Source organism: Jaculus jaculus, chromosome 11 (assembly GCF_020740685.1).
Source record: "Jaculus jaculus isolate mJacJac1 chromosome 11, mJacJac1.mat.Y.cur, whole genome shotgun sequence".
In the NCBI taxonomy this organism is placed as follows: domain Eukaryota; kingdom Metazoa; phylum Chordata; class Mammalia; order Rodentia; family Dipodidae; genus Jaculus; species Jaculus jaculus.
The window spans coordinates 77,548,404-77,567,597 of NC_059112.1; the positions used below are offsets into that span (position 1 = coordinate 77,548,404).

Below are 19,194 nucleotides of genomic sequence, written 5' to 3' on the forward strand. Positions count from 1 at the left end.
ACAACGAAAATATAAAAACTCTCAAAAAAGAAATTGAGGAGGACTTGAAAAGATGGAAAGACCTCCCATGCTCCTGGATAGGCAGAATTAACATTGCGAAGATAACAATCGTACCAAAGGCAATATATAGATTTAACACAATTCCAATTAAAATTCCTGTGTTCTTCACAGAGATAGAAAAATTTTCTCAAATTTCATATGGAAAGTCAGAAGGCCTCACATAGCCAAACATATCCTCAGCAAAAGAAATACCTCTGGTGGCATCACCATACCTGATCTAAAGCTATATTACAAAGCCATAGTAATAAAAACAGCATGGTACTGGCATAAAACCAGGAGTATAGACCAATGGAATAGACTTGAGGACCCGGATTTTGGGTCAAGCAACTATAGCTACTTGATATTTGACAAAGGCCCAAACAATATAGACTGGAAAAAAGATAGCATCTTCAACAAACGGTGCTGGACAAACTGGATAACCACATGCAGGAAACTAAAACTTGATCCACACATTTCACCATGCACTACACTCAAATCCAAATGGATCAAAGACCTCAACATAAGACCAGAAACTCGAATACTACTGGAAGAAAATTTAGTAAGTACTTTGCATGATATAGGAATGGAAAAAGACTTCCTGAACAAAACCCCAGTGGCTCAAGTTCTTAAACAGTCACTCGACCATTGGGATCATATGAAGCTGAAGAGCTTCTTTACAGACAAGCATATAATAAGCAAAGCCAATAGAATACCCACAGAATGGGAGAAAATATTTGCAGGTTATCCAAGTGATAGAGGCCTTATCTCTAGAATTTACAAAGAACTCAAAAGTCTAAACAATAAGAAGACAAATACCCCACTCACAAAATAGGGCACAGAGCTGAACAGGCAATTCACAGAGGAAGAGGTACAAATGGCAAACACATACTTAAGAAAATGTTCATCATCCCTAATCATCAGAGAAATGCAAATTAAAACAACTATGAGATTCCACCTTACCCCAATAAGGATAGCCAACATCAAAAAGTCAAATGAAAATAAATGCTGGCGAGGATGTGGAGAAGTAGGGACACTCATTCACTGTTGGTGGGAATGCAGGATGGTACAACCACTTTGGAAAGCATTATGGAGACTACTGAAAAAGCTGACTATAGAAATACCAACAGACCCAGTTATACCCTTACTGGGCATCTACCCTAAAACCTTCAAACCAAAGGCCAGAGAGATTTGCTCAACCATGTTTGTAGCGGCTCAACTCGTAATAGCTAAAAGCTGGAAACAACCCAGATGTCCATCATTAGAAGAATGGATAACAAAGATGTGGTATATCTACACAATGGAATTCTATACAGCAGTAAGAAAAAACGACATAAAGAAATTTGAGGAAAAATGGTTGAACCTCGAACAGATCATTCTCAGCGAATTTACCCAATCACAGAATAAAAAATCGACACATAGTCTCACTCATCTACAACACCTAACCTGAATCTACCCAAGATACCTTACATACTCAGCAAGCACCTCATGGACTAGACAATAGGATGGATGGGAGGGCGGGGAGGGCATCAAAGGGTAGAAAACAGTAATCCGGACCCAAACGGCAATGGTACCATAAAATTCTACTTCCTAAAAGACAGATCAAATGGCTGAACCCTCACTAGACCCTTACAGGAAACACCTGAACCACAAGACACTGGAGAGGGTAGGATAAAGACTAACCTAAATCTTCTACATCTTCCCTCCCTCCCTCTCCCCCTCTCCCCCTCTCCCCTCTATCTCTCTCCTCTCTAACTCTTGTATATTAGTTATGTTCTTCCTCAATTTCTTAGTGGACACTGACCTGTAACCCCCACTTCCAGCTTGGGCCTACCATCCACAATGAGCTTTTGATCAGAGAAACCTGCAAGGTTTCCCAAAACAAGGCCAGACTTTTGTCAGAGTACTTGATGACCCAACAAAGGCCAGTGGTAAGACCCTATTGCTGAAGACTCCATATGCAGCTGACACATAAAATGGAATGACATGGCTGGAAGCCAGGAGAGAGTCAGTCCCCAGACAGTCAGTATGTCTAGTGCCAGAAGGTGCTACATAAGCGACTGGGGGAAGTGACAACGATCTGTCCAATCAACTCATTGTTTAACCTAATTAGCAACAAATAACCTGATGTGATGCCCATACAAGTGCAATAGTGGTACACAGCCATGGTGAGGAACCAACTGCTCTTGATTTGGCTAACTGATCCACTTAGTGGTACTAGACCCATAGCTGGAGCTGGGAAACAAGTCAGAACCATACCCAAACACAAGCCCACTCTACAATATCAAGCTACCATCAATCACGGGGTATAAGAGGGCCTACACCTATCAAGCTGTCTATCAAAAAAGTAAGTGTTATCTCAATTTTCCAGGTGCTAACTTACTCTCCATTGGAGAATCTGCTTCTCTTTTTCAGATAGATGCAGATCCTAAGGAGAGAGCTGCCCCAACATACCTCAAAAGGGGACCAACTGAAACCAAGGACAACTGGTGAAACAAGCAATGGTGATGTTTTCCTGTGAACCAGATACCAACACAATGGGGAAGGAGACCAATGCAGAGAAAAATCAACTCCTCCCAAATCAGGGAGCCAGAGCCTCAGAGGCCCCCAACACCTCAGCGCTGAAGCAGACCAAAAATGAACCCAACATGGCTCAGGGAAATTTTGCGGAAGAGAGGGCGGAAAGAATGTCAGAGTCACATGTTGGGTCATGATTTGTAGAGACATTTATCATACCAATAACTGGGGGCTAACTCCACAATGCGCGACCCATTTACATCAACAAGGAGGGTCCAATGGGAGGGGGTAGATCACAGATGAGTCTAAACAATGGTACCAAACTGCCTGTATTTACTGAAAAGAAAACTAATAAATTAAATTTAAAAGAAAAACACACACATAATGCTACGGAAGATATTTTATATCCGAACTTCCACATTCCATCCCTGGCCCCCATAGACTCAAAGCTGTTTCATGACACAAAATGCATTCAGTCCAACATTAAAAGGCCCCATAGCCTTTTCCTATCCTAATGCTTCAAAATCAAAAGTTCAGTCCCATCTGAGACTTGAGGCAGTCTCTTAAATATGATCCCTGTAAAACAAATCACAAGTATGTATACTTCCAAGACATAATGTTGCAGAATAAATATCCCCATTATGAAATAAAAAGTCATAGCAAGAAAGAATGAACCAGGGCTGGAGAGATTGCTCAGCAATTAAGGCACTTGCCTGCAAATCCTAAGGACCGAGGATTGATTCCCCAGTACCCATGTAAAGCCAGATGTACAAGGTGGCACATGCATCTGTAGTTCCTTTGGAGTGGCTAGAGGCTCTAATGTGCTCATTCTCTCCCTCTCCATATCTGCCTCTTTCTCTCTCAATAAAATATATTTTTTAAAAGAGTGAAACAATTCAAGATATAAAATAGCATAGCAAATATCTAGCACCTTAGACTCTTGATGACGTCATTGGAGTTTCAAAGGGCTTGGGCAACTTCCTGCCTCCTTCTTGCTATGCAGTTTGTAACCCAGGATAATTCAACCTTAGTGAGCAGCTACCTTGCATTTGTGATAGTTACAAAACAATTACCATGTGGGCAACCCTGCCAAATTTGTAAATTCAACTAGAATGGAACTTTGAAGAATAGGAGATTCCCCTACCTACAAGAATACTCAATGTGTGAGCATTGCACCCATTCCCAGTTTGCATCCCCACATGGGCAAATCCCGATGAAAACCAAGTAACAGGAAAAATCATGACAAAACATTCCCACCAAGAGTGCCTAGTTTGATAGTTGAGGCCTCACATGAAGAAATTCCAGACAAAATATTCAAAAGAACAAAGAGGACATGAATAAAAATCTGAGTTAATTTCAAGACAGAACAAGCAAACAACTAAAAGTACTTGAACAATTTATGGAATTCGGTTTGTTTTCTGTTTGATTTGTCTTTATATGTGAAGAGATGTTTCTCTTTTGCAGCTATTAGCACTCTTTTTCTGTTGGCACAAAGTTAGACATGTAGACTAATAGAATATGATAGAACATCCAGGACTAAGTCCTATAACTACATCCACCACCTAATTTTTGATAAAAGGGTCAAAAGTACACATTGAAGAAATGAATATTTTCAGAAAATGATGATTTGGAAACTGGATGCCTACATGTAGAAGAATGAATCTAGGCATTACCTCTTACCATGCACAAAAATAAATTCTAAATTGATCAAGGACCTCAATATAAGGCCTGATACCATGAAAAAAAAATAGATCAAAAGTAGATGAAAAACTTCAAGATATAGGCATAGGGAAGGACTTCCTGAATAAGACTCTAGTAATCTGCTTGTTGCTGGCACAAAGCACCCAACCAAAAGCAACTTGTGGGAGGAAAGGGTTTAGTTTGGCTGATGGCACTAAGGGGAATCTCCAAGATGGCAGGGGAAACATGGCACGAGCAGAGGCTGGACATCACCTTCTGGCCAACCTCGGGTGCATTAGAGCAGCACGAATATGTTGAACTAACAATGGCAAGCTAAGGCTGATATATCATCACAGTGACTCCCAGCAACACACCTCCTCCAACAAGGCTATGATTACCAAACTGTCATCATCTGGCAACCTAGCATTCAGAACTCATGATTATATAGGGACACCAGACTTAAACCAACACACCAGGGAATAAGGCAAAAACCAGTTAAAGGGATCATACAAAACATATTGGACACCTAAGGCAAGTGCCAACTGAGTCAATAAACAACTTCAAGAATGGCAGAAAATCTCCATCTAACAGAGGATTAATATCTAGAATGTACAAAGAACTTAAAACCTATGCAATAAAAATTCAAACCACTCAATCAAAACTGGGCTATAGAACTGAGCAGAGATTTCTTAAAAGAATAAGCACAAGGAATCAATATAGTTCTTTATTAAGTTCAGCATCTTAGTGTTCAGGGAAATGATTAAAAATTACTCTGGGCTGGAGAGATGGCTTAGCTGTTAAGGTGCTTGCTTACAAAGCCAAAAGACTCAGGTTCAATTCCTCAGTAACCATGTGCTGTCTTAACCAGAAGGAAAAGTTGGTTGGGGCATGGGAAACTACTATAATATAGTATTTTATGGGATGAAGTTTATAAAAAAGCAACTAGTGAAAATATCTATAACATAAAAATGAGCAGATTAACACCCTTTTCTTAGTGAATTAGTTATCCACTACATTTGGTAAGCACAGTTTGCACAGCACCCATGACTACAAGCATCTTATTTCTTCTTTCAACTACTCTAAGGGACTTCTGACATTCTAGATTACCCACTTGATTATTTTGTTTTTTATCTGTCACTCAAACATCCTGCTTATCCCACCAGAGTTCTTGTGGTTATCTGAAAATATCATCATGGCCTGGAGGTTTTTAATTGCTGTAATCAGGCTCCCAACATTTTTCCTATTCAGACTACCAGTAGTATTCTACTCCCTCTCAGTTACCATACATCCTCACACTCAGCTGCTGTTTTTTCTGTTTAAGACTTGCCTCATATACAAAATAGAAGACTGAAACACTTCCTAAGGGTTCTACAGAAACCCTCACATTGTACGCTCAGACCCAAGTCCACCTCCCCAAATTACTTTCTGATCTACCTTCACCTTCCCTGTTTTAAAGGGTTGTACAGGATTATTTCAGCACAGATTCATTAACAACACACTTCAAATACCCTAAAACAAACCTTATCATCAACACAAAGGAAATGGTTATGCTATTACCACATGAGTTGAGCACTGAGAAGTCAGGCAGGGTGTCACACAGAAACTGGAACTTCAGCTTAAATACATTCCACCACATTTGATTGTATCAGTTGAATCTTCTCCGATATATTCTGTCACATTATTTCAAAATAAGCATAGGAACAGAGTTCTCAGGTACACAAAGGAAAGAAAGAACAGAAAATGTGGAACAGTGACTTTTTCCTTTCTTCCATGCCAACTTCAGTTTTGTTAAATAGGCAGGGACAAGTAAGAGATTGATTTCATGGGAGGAAAGGATGAAAAGCATAAGTTCACAGGGTGACGGTTCAGTAGTAGAGTGGTTGATATGCACACATATGAACTTGAGTTAAAATCCCTATATAAATGCCAGACATGGTGGTATACTTGGGAGGCAGACATAGGTGGATCTCCAGGGCAAGCTGGATAGATAGATTAGTCAAATCAGTGAGCTCTTGGTTCAGGAAGATGTCCTGTCCCAGTAATAAAGCAGACAGTATTTGAGGAAGAAGCCCAACACTGACCTCTGGCCTCCATATTACTTGTGCATACATGCACATGCACACACCTTCATACACATATGTCCACATATACACAAGCATGCACACACACTCAGATGTTAACTATTATTATTTATCAGGGTAAACAAAATAATAAGGTTTGTCAGTTTTTTGTCCTCAAAATTTTCTGTATTTGATAATTTCATTTACTATTATATATCACAGTCACTTATATGTCTAATACATTAATTGCATCAACATTGAATTTTTACTAAACTTTGAAATCAAAAAATGCATTGATTTTAGAGGAGCAATTTTCCCTAGAAATCCAAAGTTCTGCTAATGTGTAGAAAACTACCACTTGCCCTCCACTTGGTGGGACTGTCATGGTGAATGATAAATAAGACAGTGACGCTAGGGTTTCAGCTTCAGAAATGTCAATCAGTCAGTTTATTCCTGTCCAATAAGTATCCAAGAGCAGAGGAGACTGTAATGGAAATCAGCACAATTCCTATTGATTATCAAGGAAATTCTAGAATCATAAGAAAGTAATGTGCACACCTGACCAAAGGTCAAAGCAGGTGCACTGCCAAGCCCAGTGACACAGATGCTACAGTCTGCGGAGGAAGAGAGGACCAGCAAGTGGCCACCAGATACACACATCTCCAAGGAACTTATCCGGTCCTCATGAGGCTGGAATGACCTTAGTAGAGTTGGAGTCTGGCTGATTTTGTCCTTGCTGGAATAAAGGCAGTACTCCTGAATGAAAACAAATCCAAATTTTAAACATCCGAATGTTACATTAATTATAACATCAGCACTTATTTTTAAGTCTAATACAGAAATGAAAAAGCAGGCAATTTGAAATGCTAACCTCTGGAGCTCATAATAACAGAGTCTACAAAAAAAAAATGGTATTAACATAGAAAAACTAGGCTGCAGCAGTGGCTTACTAGATAAGAATACTTGTTATGCAAACAATAAAACCTGACTTTAATCCTAAACACCCATGCAAGCCCTGGCCGTAGGCACACACACCTATACCCTACACTGAGGAGAATGGCGACGAGAGGATTGCTGAGGCTCATGGGCAGCTAGTCTATCTAAAACACAGTGAACTTCACTATGCTACCCCACTGCATGTACTACACACACAACAAACAAAGGTAAGAAAAACCTAACTGGAGAACAGGGAAGGAAGGAGAGAAAGTGAACAAGTCAGTTATCTGATAAAATGAGCTTGTGATTTTAATGATAGCCCAATATTATATAATTTGAAAATTGAGTAGCAATCAGTGATTTACAAACTAAACTAATTCATGATGGTAACAATGTTGGATGCTGGTCAGCACACTAAATTACATTTACAATTTCAAATAAGACATCTCATTATTTATGTCCATATGGTAACACAGTGCCATATTTGCAGATTACATTTTTATATTGGGCAATTGTCTTGACTTCACAAATGTTGAAGAAGGCTTCAACATTGTGAAAAATCTGTTTGTCTTTATCAATTATTTCAAAAAATTCTCTGCTAAAAGCATGTAAAGACTTTCTTAAAAATACCCAAAATATCTTCCTTTACCTAGAAAATATACAAGACTTACATATCAAAATATACTCATCAGATATTTGTTGTCTGTAACAAGAAGGTATTTTAAAAATGCTGACATGGGAATTTTTTTTTTCCAATTTACCTCTATATTCCAGATTTTCAACCATCCATCAGAATCTCCTGTGGCAAGGTATCGATTCAGTTTATCGATACACATAATAATGGACCCCACGCCAACATGAGCCAAGAATTCAGCTAGAAGTGTTTTCTTAAATGTATCCCAGAACCTCACATAGCCAGATCCTCCACATGACACCAAGTTAGCACCTCCTAACAGAAGGAGAAACTTAATTAGACAACTTGGGCAACAAATACGGAAGTTGACTTCTTCCAGTGATGTGTGTTGAGGAGAGCATTTTGGACAGGTGAATAGCACAGCAATCTATTCTCAGCATCACTTTGTTTCTATAAGCTACAAGTTAGATACCTTACAATTATCTAAGTGTCGCAGCTAAGAATTAAAATTGAGTTTTCTTAATATTTTATTTTTGGTAATTAGCTTACAAATAAACAGGCTTCCTTATGGCATTTTTGAACATTCTTCGGATATGCTGATTCTGCGCATCACCGCTTCTGCTCTTCTCTCCCATCTCCCTGCCCCTCCCCCTTTTCTTTGTTATACTCTTCACTTCAGTATCTCATGTGTGCTATTGTCTTCCCCACACCATCTCTGAAGGACTCTTCTTTTCCCATTTTCATGTGCTGCTTTCTAGTTTGCTAGCCTTGACCTAGATTCTCTCCCACCAAGAAACATATATTTACCAGTTAAAAGCTATAATCTACATGAGAAATAATATTCAGTACTGGTCAGTACTGATCATTCTGATCCTGGGTTGACCTTGCTTAATACAATGTTTGTCAATCCATACATTTTCTTGCAACTATTGTAATTTTATTTTTCAGCTGAATAAAATTCTGCTGTGTATAAGTACCACATCTTCATCCTCCATTCATCTGTTGTGGGCACCTAGCTATTAACCTTTGCCTGCCTACTATGAATAGACTAGTAATAAACATAGATGTTCAAGTATCACTGTAGTAGGATGTAGAGTTCTTCTAATATATGTTCAAGAGTGTAGAGCTGGTCACATGATAGTTCTACTTTTTAGTTTTGGAAGCAACAATCAGATTAACATAGTGGCTGCACTAGTTTATACTCCTATCAAAATTGGTAAGATTTTCTCTTTCCCTACATACACAACAACATTTACTATCATTTATTTTCTTGATGGTATGTATTCTGACTTATAGGAGTGAGATGAAACTTCAAAATAAATGTACTTGACATTTTTATGATGGATAGAGATGTTAAACACTTGAAATATTAATTGACCACTTGTATTTTTCATTTGAGAACCTGTTAACTTCATCAGCACACTTATTTATTTTTTAAATTTACTTTTTTATTGACAAATTCCATAATTATAGACAATGACACATGGTAACTCCCTCCCTCCTCCATTCTCCCCTTTGATACTCCTCTCGCCATCATTCCCCCCCCGCCAATCACTCTTTCTTTTATTTTGATGTCATGATATTTTCTTCCTATTATGATGGTCTTATGAAGGTAGTGTCAGGCATTGTGAGGTCATAGATATCTAGGCCATTTTGTTGTTTGTAAGGAGTCGTACCCTTCCTTTGACTCTTACATTCTTTACACCACCTCTTCTGCAATAGACCCTGAGCCATGGAAGGTATGATAGAGATATTTCAGTGCTGAGTGATCCTCTGTCACTTTTTCTCAGCCCCAAGGTGCCTTCTAAGTCATCCCAAGGTCACTGTCATCTGAAAAGAGAAGCTTCTCTAGCCAAGTGAGAGTAGCATTAATATATTGAGTTGTGAACATTAAGAGAAGTGCTTACTGGGCAGTTTGGTAAGCATACTCTATACATTTAGCCAGACAGCAGCAGACATTACATTACCTAGGGCTCATGACTACCCCTTCATAGGTTTTTAGTATCTGGCATGTACTCCCTCCCATGCAGTGGGCCTCCAGTCCAGTTAAAGAGTGATTAGTTTTCCCCATAACAGACATGCCACTATGGCACTCATGTCTCATTTGGCCTGGTTGGCCAAGTTTAGGGCTTGCAGTGTCCACTGTTGAGTATATCCATTGGTGATTTCTTTCTCTCCCCTTGAGCTGCATACAACATAGCTTTTTCCAGCTTTCTGTTAGATTGTCTACATGGAGGAAGTTTCAAGATCAGCTCCAGCAGGAATTCTCAGTTACCCTGCAGCCCAAGCATGTGGAGTCTTCAGTAATAGGGTCTGACAGTCTATTCCTGGTAGGAAGCCAAGGGCCTTGACAATGGCCTGTAATGGTTTGGGGGCAACCAGGACCTCCTTGGCCAACAGCTCACTGAAGGATGTCCCATATATGGCACTGAAAATTTTCTAGTAACAATCTATGGCTTTTGGGTGTTACATTGTCCAGAAAAATAGGTTTCCATATGACTTATTCATATCCTCTTAGATCTTGATTAGCCATCCCCCCACTTTTCCTTTACTCAATCTCTTCCCCTGACCTCACTTAGGCCTTTTCACCACCATTAATCTGTCCTTCTACTTACATATATGCAATATCATCCTATTAGTTTTTGGGGGGTGGGCCTTCTGTTCTTTATATGCTATACATACTAATCCCTAATCTAAAGTATAGCTAGCAAAAAAATAATTGGAGGCTATCTGTTCATTTTATTGATAGTTACTTGTGCTGGGATAAAGCTTTTAAATTTTCTTATTTTATTTTTTATTATTAATTACTTTTGTATTAAGCAAATACAGTCAGTTTGGTACCGTTATTAGGCTCATCCATGACTTACCCCCTCCCCTTGGCCCCTCTTTGTTGAGGTATATGGGTCATGCATTGTGGAGTTAGCCCTCAGTTATGGGTAGGATAAATGTCTCTGCATATCTTGACACAACATGTGGCTCTGACATTCTTTCCACCCCCTCTTCCACAAAATTTCCCTAAGCCATGTTGGGTTTATTTTTAGTTTGCTTCAGTGATGAGGTGTTGGGGGCCTCTGGGTCTCTGGATCTATGATTTGGTAGGAGTTGATTTTTTGCTGTATTGATCTCCTTCACCCTTGTGCTGGTATCCAGTTCACCAGGAAAATAGCACCCTCGCTTGTTTCTCCAATTTTCCTTAGTTTCAGCCAGGGCAGTGTTGAGGTATGATAGGGTGTCTCACTCCTTAGGATCTATATCTATCTAAAAAAGAGAACCAGATTTTCCAACAGAGAGTAAGTTAACACCAGGACAAATGAGATAACCCTTACTTTTTTTTATAAGAATTTAATAGGTGTCGGCCCTCTTGTAGCCCAGGATTGATGTTAGCTTGATAATGGAGGGTGGGCTTATGTTTGGATATGGTTCTGACTTGTTTCCCAGCTCCAGATATGGGTCTTGTACCACTGAGGGGATCAATTAGCTTAATCAAGAACAGTTGGTTCCCCACCATGGCTGTGTGCCACTATTGCACTTGTGTGGGCATCACAACAGGTTATTTGCTGCTAAGTATGTTACATGCTTGAAAAGATATGGGTCATTTTCCCCCAGTCGCCCATGTAGCAGCTTCTGGCACTAGACGCGCTGACTCTCTTCCAGCTTCCAGCCATGCCATTCCTATTTACATGTTGACCACATACAGTGTCTTCAGCAGTAGGGTCTTTACCACTAACCTTTGGTGGGTCATCAAGTACTTGGACAGAAATCTGTCTTTCTTTTAGGAAACCTTGTAGGTCTCTCTGATCAAAAGCTCATTGTGGATGATAGCCACATGCTGGTACTGGGAGTTACAGGTCAGTGCCCACTAAGAAAAGGAAGAAAAAGATAACTAATATAGAAGAATTAGAGAGAAGAGAGACACAGAGAGAAAGAGAGAGAGAGAGAGAGAGAGAGAGAGAGAGAGAGAGAGAGAGAGAGAGAGAAGGGGAGAGAGGGAGGGAGGGAAGCTGTAGAAGATTAAGTTTGGTCTTCATCATATCCTCTCCAGTGTGTTGTGGCTCAGTTGTTCCCTCTAAGGCCCTCATGAAGGTTCAGCCATTTAGTCTACCTTTTAGGTAGTATAATTTTATGGTACCATTGCTGTTTGGGTCTAGATTTGTGTTTCCAACCCCCTCCATTGCCCTCCCCTCCCCACCCTCGCATTCTATTGTCTAGTCCACGAGATGCTTGCTGGGTATGTAAGGCATCTTCGGTAGATTCAGGTTAAGTGTTGTAGATGAGTGAGACTATGTGGCGATTTTTTTTTTTTTTTTTCTGTGATTGGGTAAGTTCACTAAGAATGATCGGTTCCAGGTTCAAGCATTTTTCCTCAAATTTCATTGTGTCATTTTTTTTCTTACTTCTACATAGAATTCCATTGTGTAGATATACCACATCTTAGTTATCCATTCTTCTAGTGATGGACATCTGAGTTGATTTATTACGAATTGAGCCACTACAAACATGGTTGAGCAAACCTCTCTGGCCTGTGGTTTGAAGGTTTTAGGGTAGATGCCCAGTAATGGAATAACTGGGTCTGTTGGTATCTCTATAGCCAGCTTTTTCAGGAGTCTCCATATTATTTTCCAAAGTGGTTACATTCCCACCAACAGTGGATGAGTGTTCCTACTTCTCCACATCCTCGCTAGCATTTAATTTCATTTGACTTTTTTTTAAACTTCTAGTCATGAAGAAATAGTAGCCAAATGGCGATTGGGACATATGTTTAACTTTCTTTTTTTTAAAATTATTTTTATTTATTTATTCCAAAGTGACAGAGAGAGAAAGAGGCAGATAGAGAGAATGGGCGCACCAGGGCCTCTAGCCACTGCAAACGAACTCCAGATGCATGTGCCCCCTTGTGCATCTGGCTAACGTGGGACCTGGAGAATCGAGCCTCGAACCGGGGTACTTTGGCTTCACAGGCAAGCACTTAACTGCTAAGTCATCTCTCCAGCCCTTCATTTGATATTTTATGCTTGCTATCCTTATTGGGGTAAAGTGGAATCTCATAGTTGTTTTAATTTGCATTTCCCTGATGATTAGGGATGATGAACATTTTCTTAAGTGTGTGTTTGCCATTTGTGTTTCTTCCTCTGTGAACTGCCTGTTCAGCTCTTTGCCCCATTTTGTGAGTGGGGTGTTTGACTTCTTACTGTTTAGATTTTTGAGTTCTTTGTAGATTCTAGAGAGTAGGCCTCTTTCAGTTGGATAACCCACAAACATTTTCTCCCATTCTGTGGGTAAACTATTGGCTTTGCTTATTGAATGCTTGTCTGTAAAGAAACTCTTCAGCTTCATGTGATCCCATTGGTTGAGTGACTATTTAAGTTCGTGAGCTACTGGGGTTTTGTTCAGGAAGTCTTTTTCCATTCCTATATCATGAAAGGTACTTCCTAAATTTTCTTCCAGTACTAGTTGAGTTTCTGGTCTTATATTGAGGTCTTTGATCCATTTGGACTTGAGTCCAAATTTAGCATGGCTAAATGTATGGATCAAATTTCAGTTTCCTGCATATGGTTATCCAATTTGTCCAACACCATTTGTTGAAGATGCTGTCTTTTTTTCCAGCCTATACTGTTAGGGCCTTAGTCTAATATCAAGTACCTATAGTTGCTTGACCTAAAGTCTGGACCCTCAAGTCTTTTCCATTGGTCTATACTCCTGTTTTTATGCCAGTTCCATGCTGTTTTTATTACGATGGCTTTGTAATATAAGCTTTTAAATTTATGTCATTCTATTTGTCAAATCTTGAATGTATTTCTTATGCTATTAGAGAATGGTTCATAAATTATCTGCCTATACCTTTATCCTGAAGTGTTTTCCTTTACCCATTCCATCACTTCTGATTTTAATTTAAGGTTTTTTGATCCAATTTGAATTATCTTTCTTCAAGTTGAGAAATATGGATCTCTGGATCTTCCATTACAGTCCTTTCTTTGCTCTGTATGTCTGTTTCTGTCAGCAATTGTTGTCTTGATCACTATGGCTCTGTACTATTGTTTTAGGTCATAAATATGATATTTCCTGCCATGTCCTTTCTGTTTTACATTGCTTTAGCTATTCATGGTGTTCTCTGTGTGTACACACAATTAAGGATTTTTTTTTTCTAGTACTGTGAGGAATAGAAAAAGTAATTTACATGGAATCAGAAGGTTCCTTTTAGTAGTCTAAGCCAGTTTCAAAGTATTAATTCTATCAATCCAGGAATGTGCAAAGTCTATCAGATATCAAGAATCATCCTTTTTGGTTGTTTGTTTTTTTGAGGTAGGATCCTACTGTCATCCAGTCTGACCTGGAATTCACAATGTAGTCTCAGGCTGGTCTGGATCTTATAGCAATGCTCATATCTCTGCCTCAGAAGTGCTGGGATTAAAGGCATGTGACACCACCATGTCCAGCTTATCTAGTGTGGTTTTTCATCTCTTTTTACAGTGTTTTAAATGTTTTCCTTATAGTACTCATTAACCTCCCTTGTTAGGTTTGTTCCTATTTATTTATTTATTTATTGTTTCTTGGTTTTTTTTGACATAGGGTCACACTCTAGCCCAAGCTGACTTGGAATACAATAGGTAGTTCTAGGCTGGCCTCAAACTCACAGTGGTCTTCCTACTTCTGCTTCCTGAGTGCTGGAATTAATATATATATATATATATGGAGAGAGGGAGAGAGAGAGAGAGAGTCAGTGTTCTGTCTTTATCCATTTTCAGTATCAGGGTTACACTGGTTCCATAAAAAGAGTTTGTTAATACTTCTTTCTCTCCTATTACATAAAATAGTTTGAGAAGTGTTGGCATTAAAATTTTCCTTAAATATCTGGTAGACTTCAGCTGTACATCCACATGACCCTGAGCCTTTCTGTGTTGAGAGACTTAATTACTGCTTCAACCTCATTTAGTTTTAGGTTATTCTAGGGAGTTTATATACTTATTTATTCTGGCTTAAATTCTGTAAGTCATATGTGTTTAGAAATCTGTTTCTTCTAAATTGTTCATTTTCTTGGAATACAGGTTTTCCAAGTATTCCTTAATTATATATTAAATATCATTGGGATCTGTTGTGACAACTCCTTTTGCATCTTTAATTTTTATTAATTTCAATATATATATACATAGCCATCACCTAAAGGTCTTCTTCTCCTCCCTCTCCTATAGCCTTTCCAGCTTACTGGCCTCTACAACTGATTGTTTGGCTCCAACTCACACACAAGTCTAAACACTTGCAGCTAGAATCCACATATGAAAGAGAACATGTAATGTTTGACTTTCTGGGACTGGGTTTCCTCACTTAGTATAATACTTTCCAGATCCATCCATTTCCTAGCAAATTTCACTTTTCTTTACTGCTGTGAAAATGTACCACATCTTTATTATCCATTCATCTATTGAGGGACATCTAGACTGTTTCCATTCCTTTGTTATTGTGAATAGGGTAGCAATAAACATGGTTGTGCAAGTAGCTGTAAGGTAGTGAGAAGAGTCATAAGGATATATGCCTAGGAGTGCTATAGTGGATCATATGGTAAAAATGTTTTTAGGTATCTCAAGAACCTCCAAACTGATTTCCATAAGAGCTGTACCAGATAACATTACCACCAACAGTGCAGAAGGGTTCCCCCTTTTCTGCATCCTCGCCAACATTTATTTTCATTTGTTGTCTTGATGGTAGCATTCTGACAGGAGTGAGATAGAATCTTAAAGTAGTTTTAATTTGCATTTACCTGATGGCTAAGGATGTAGAACACTTTTTAAGCTATTTATATGCCATCTATATTTCTTCTGATGGGAACAATCTAGTTCTATAGCCCATTTTTAATTGGGTTATTTGATTTCTTATTATTTTGTTTTTGAGTTATTTGTATATTCTGGATATTAAACCTCTGTCAGTTATATAACTGGCAAATGTTTTCTCCCATTCTGTAGTTTGTCTCTTAACTCTATTCACAGTGTCATTTACTATACAAACGCTTTGAAATTTCATAAAATCCCAGTGGTTGATTAGTGGTTTCTTTGCCTGAGCAACTGGGTTTTATCAGAAAGTCATTGCCTATGCCAATATGTTGAAGGTTTTCCCCTACCTTTTCCACTAGCAGTTTCAGAGTTTCCGATCTGATATTAAGGTCCCTGATCCATTTGAACTTGATTCATGTGCATGGAGAAAGACAAGGATCTACTTTTATTGCTCAAAAATTATTTTGGCTATTTGAGAATTTTTTTGTGCTACCAAATGAATTTTAGGATTGTCTTTTCTATTTCTGTGAAGAATGTCATTGGAATTTCAGTGGGGATTGCATTAAATGTGTAGATTTATTTGGGGAAGATTGACATTTTTACAATATTGATTCTTCCAATCCAAGAACATGGGATGTCTTTACATTTCCTGTGTCTTCAGCAATTTCTCACTTGAGTGTTTTAAAGTTCTCATTGTAGAGATCCTTCACTTCCTTGGTTAATTTTATTCCAAGGTACTTTATTATTTTTTGAGACAATTATGAATGGGAGAGATTCAGATTCCCTGATTTCATCTTGCACATGTTTTTTGTTGTTGTTGTTGTTAGTGTATAGGAAAGCTACTGATTTCTGTGTGTTTATTTTGTATCCTGCTTTGTTGGTAAAAGTTTATATCAGCTCTAACAGTTTGCTAGTATAGTCTTTAGGGCCCTTTATGTATAGAGTCATATCATCTGTGAATAATGATAATTTGATCTATTTCTTTCCAACTTGTACCCCTTTTATGAATGTCTCTTGCTTTACTGCTATAGCAAAGGCTTACAGTACTATATTAAATAAATGTGGGAGAGTGGACACCCTTTCTTTTTCCTGAATTTAGAAAAATTGAAAATTGGAAAAACTTCAGGTCTTTCCTCATTTAGTATTATGTTGGCTGTAAATTTGTCATAAATAACTTTTATTATGTTGAGATATGTTCCTTCTATTCCCAGTCTCTGTAGGGCTTTTACCATGAAGGAATGTTGAACTTTGTCAAATGACTTTTCTATATCTATTGAGATGATAATGTGATTTTGGTCCCTCAGTCCATTTATTTGGGTATTACATTTATCAATTTGTACATGTTCACTTTGGGATAAAGACTACTTGGTCAATGTGAATAATCTTTCTGATATATTCTTGCATTCTGATTGGCAATATTTTGTTCAGAATTTTAGCATCTATGTTCATGAGGGAGATTGGTCTGTAATTTTCTTGTTTTGTTTTGTATTTGTTGGGCTTTGGTATCAGACTGATACTGCCTTCATAGAAGAAGTTCAGTCAAATTACTTCCTTCTCTATTTTATGGAAAAGTTGGAGAAGCATTGGTGTTAGATCTTCCATGAAGGTCTGGTAAAATTCACCAGTGAATCCATCTGATCCTGGACATTTTTAGTTGGGAGACTTTTTGTAACTGCTTAGATCTGTGTACTTGTAACAGGTCTATTTTTTTCATTTATCTCATCTTGATTTAGTTTTGGTAGGTCATATGAATCAAGCAAAATCATCCATTTCTTTCAGATTTTCAAACTTAGAGGCATATATATTTTTAAAGTATGTTTTATGATTTCCTGAATTTCTTTGGCATCTGTTGTGATGGTGCTTTTTCATCTCTAATTTTAGTCTGTACTCGCTTTCATCTGTTCAGATTTGCTAAGGGTTTATCAATCTTGTTTATCCTTTCAAAGAACCAGCTCTTTGTTTCATTGGTTGTCTTTTTGGTTTCTATTTCATTAATTTCTGCCCTATTTCTTATTATTTCTTCCCATCTACTGATTTTTGGTTTGTCTTATTCTTCTTTTACCAAGGTCTTAAAATGAAGCATTAAATTGTTTATTTGTGAACTCTCTAATTTCTTAATATACAAACTTAGAACTATAAATTTCCCTCTCAGGACTGCCTTCATTATAACCCAAAGGTTTCAGTGTGTTTTATTCTCATCATGATTTGATTCTATGAATTTACTGTTTTCCATCCTTTCACACTAAGTCTACCTTTTATTGAGAAATGAGATTCCTGGAAACAACAAATGGCAGGATTCTGCCTTTAATCCATCTGCAACCCTGTGTCTTTGGGTTGGGACATTGAGGCCATTGATATTGTGTTATTACTGAAAGGTATGTATTTATTCTCTCTCCATTTTTCTTGGTTTTTAGTGCTTCTTGTTTCCCTTTACTCACTTGTTTTAAGTATTATTTGGGTATAATTTATGCTTTCCTAATTCCTCATGTATGTGTGTGTTGCTTTCTCTTCAATGTGAAGGATTCCTTCAAGTATTTTCTGTACATCTGGCTCAGTTGTCATAAATTACTTTAGCCTGTGTTTGTTGTAGGATGTCCTTATTCTTCATCAATTTGAATAGACAGCTTTGCAGGAGAAAGTAATTTCGGTTGACAGTTGTTATCTTTCAGAACTTGGAATATATCATTCCAAGCCCTTCTGGCATTTAAAGTTTGTGTTGAATAATTTGCTGTTATTCTGATGGCCTTGTCAGGCCGGGCATGGTGGTGCACACCTTTAATCCCAGCATTCAGGAGGCAGAGGTAGAAGGGTTGCTGTGAGTTCAAGGCCACCCTGAGACTACATAGTGAATTCCAGGTCAGCCTGGTCCAGAGTGAGACCCTACCTCGAAAAAAAAAAAAAGCTGATGGCCTTGGCTTTGTAAGTGACTGGCTTTTTCTCTCTAACTGCTTTCAATTTGTTTTCTTTGTTTTACATATTTAGTAGTTTAATTAAAACATGGCAAGGAGAGTTTCTTCCCAGGTTTTATCTGTTTGGTGTTCTAAAAGCTTCCTGTATCTGCATTGGCATTCCTTTCCTAATTTGGAAAAAAATTTTCTTCTATGATTTTGTTGAAAATGCCTACTATGCCTTTGGAGTGAAAAATCTTCTCTCCCTACTGTATCATAATTCTTATGTTTGATCTTTTCTTAGTATCCTGAATATCTTGAAATTGCCAGTCATACTTTCCTTTTAGCTTGTCTTTCTCTTTGATGGACTGTATTAGATCAGCTACCTGGTCTTGTAGGTTAGATATTCTATCCTCTCCTTTTTCATACATTCTACTGTGAGAGTTTCCACAGAGTTTTTTTATTTGACTATGTTTATCAGAGCTAGAATTTCTGCCTGGTTTTTCTTCAATATGTCTATTTCCTTGCTCATGTCTTATAATAATGATCTCCTTATTTCATTAAGCTGGTTTCCAGTGTTCTCTTGGAATTCCTTCAGGAGTTTGTTTTCTTTATTCTTTTGTTTTCTTCTTTGATTCCTTTGGCTTCTTCTCTGATTTCTTTGAGTATAGATAAAATAT

General features: G+C 38.0%; 1 protein-coding gene across 1 annotated transcript in view; it reads right to left on the minus strand.

Moving 5' to 3' along the window:
• Wdr49 (WD repeat domain 49) overlaps positions 1-19,194 on the minus strand; it is a 200,574-nt gene that overhangs the window by 33,377 nt on the left and 148,003 nt on the right. The window contains exons 13-14 of the mRNA XM_004652370.2: positions 7,991-8,178; positions 6,852-7,049 (exon numbers count right to left, since the gene is read on the minus strand). Of these exons, the coding sequence (XP_004652427.2) occupies positions 6,852-7,049; positions 7,991-8,178 (386 nt within the window). The remainder of the gene's footprint in view (positions 1-6,851; positions 7,050-7,990; positions 8,179-19,194) is intronic.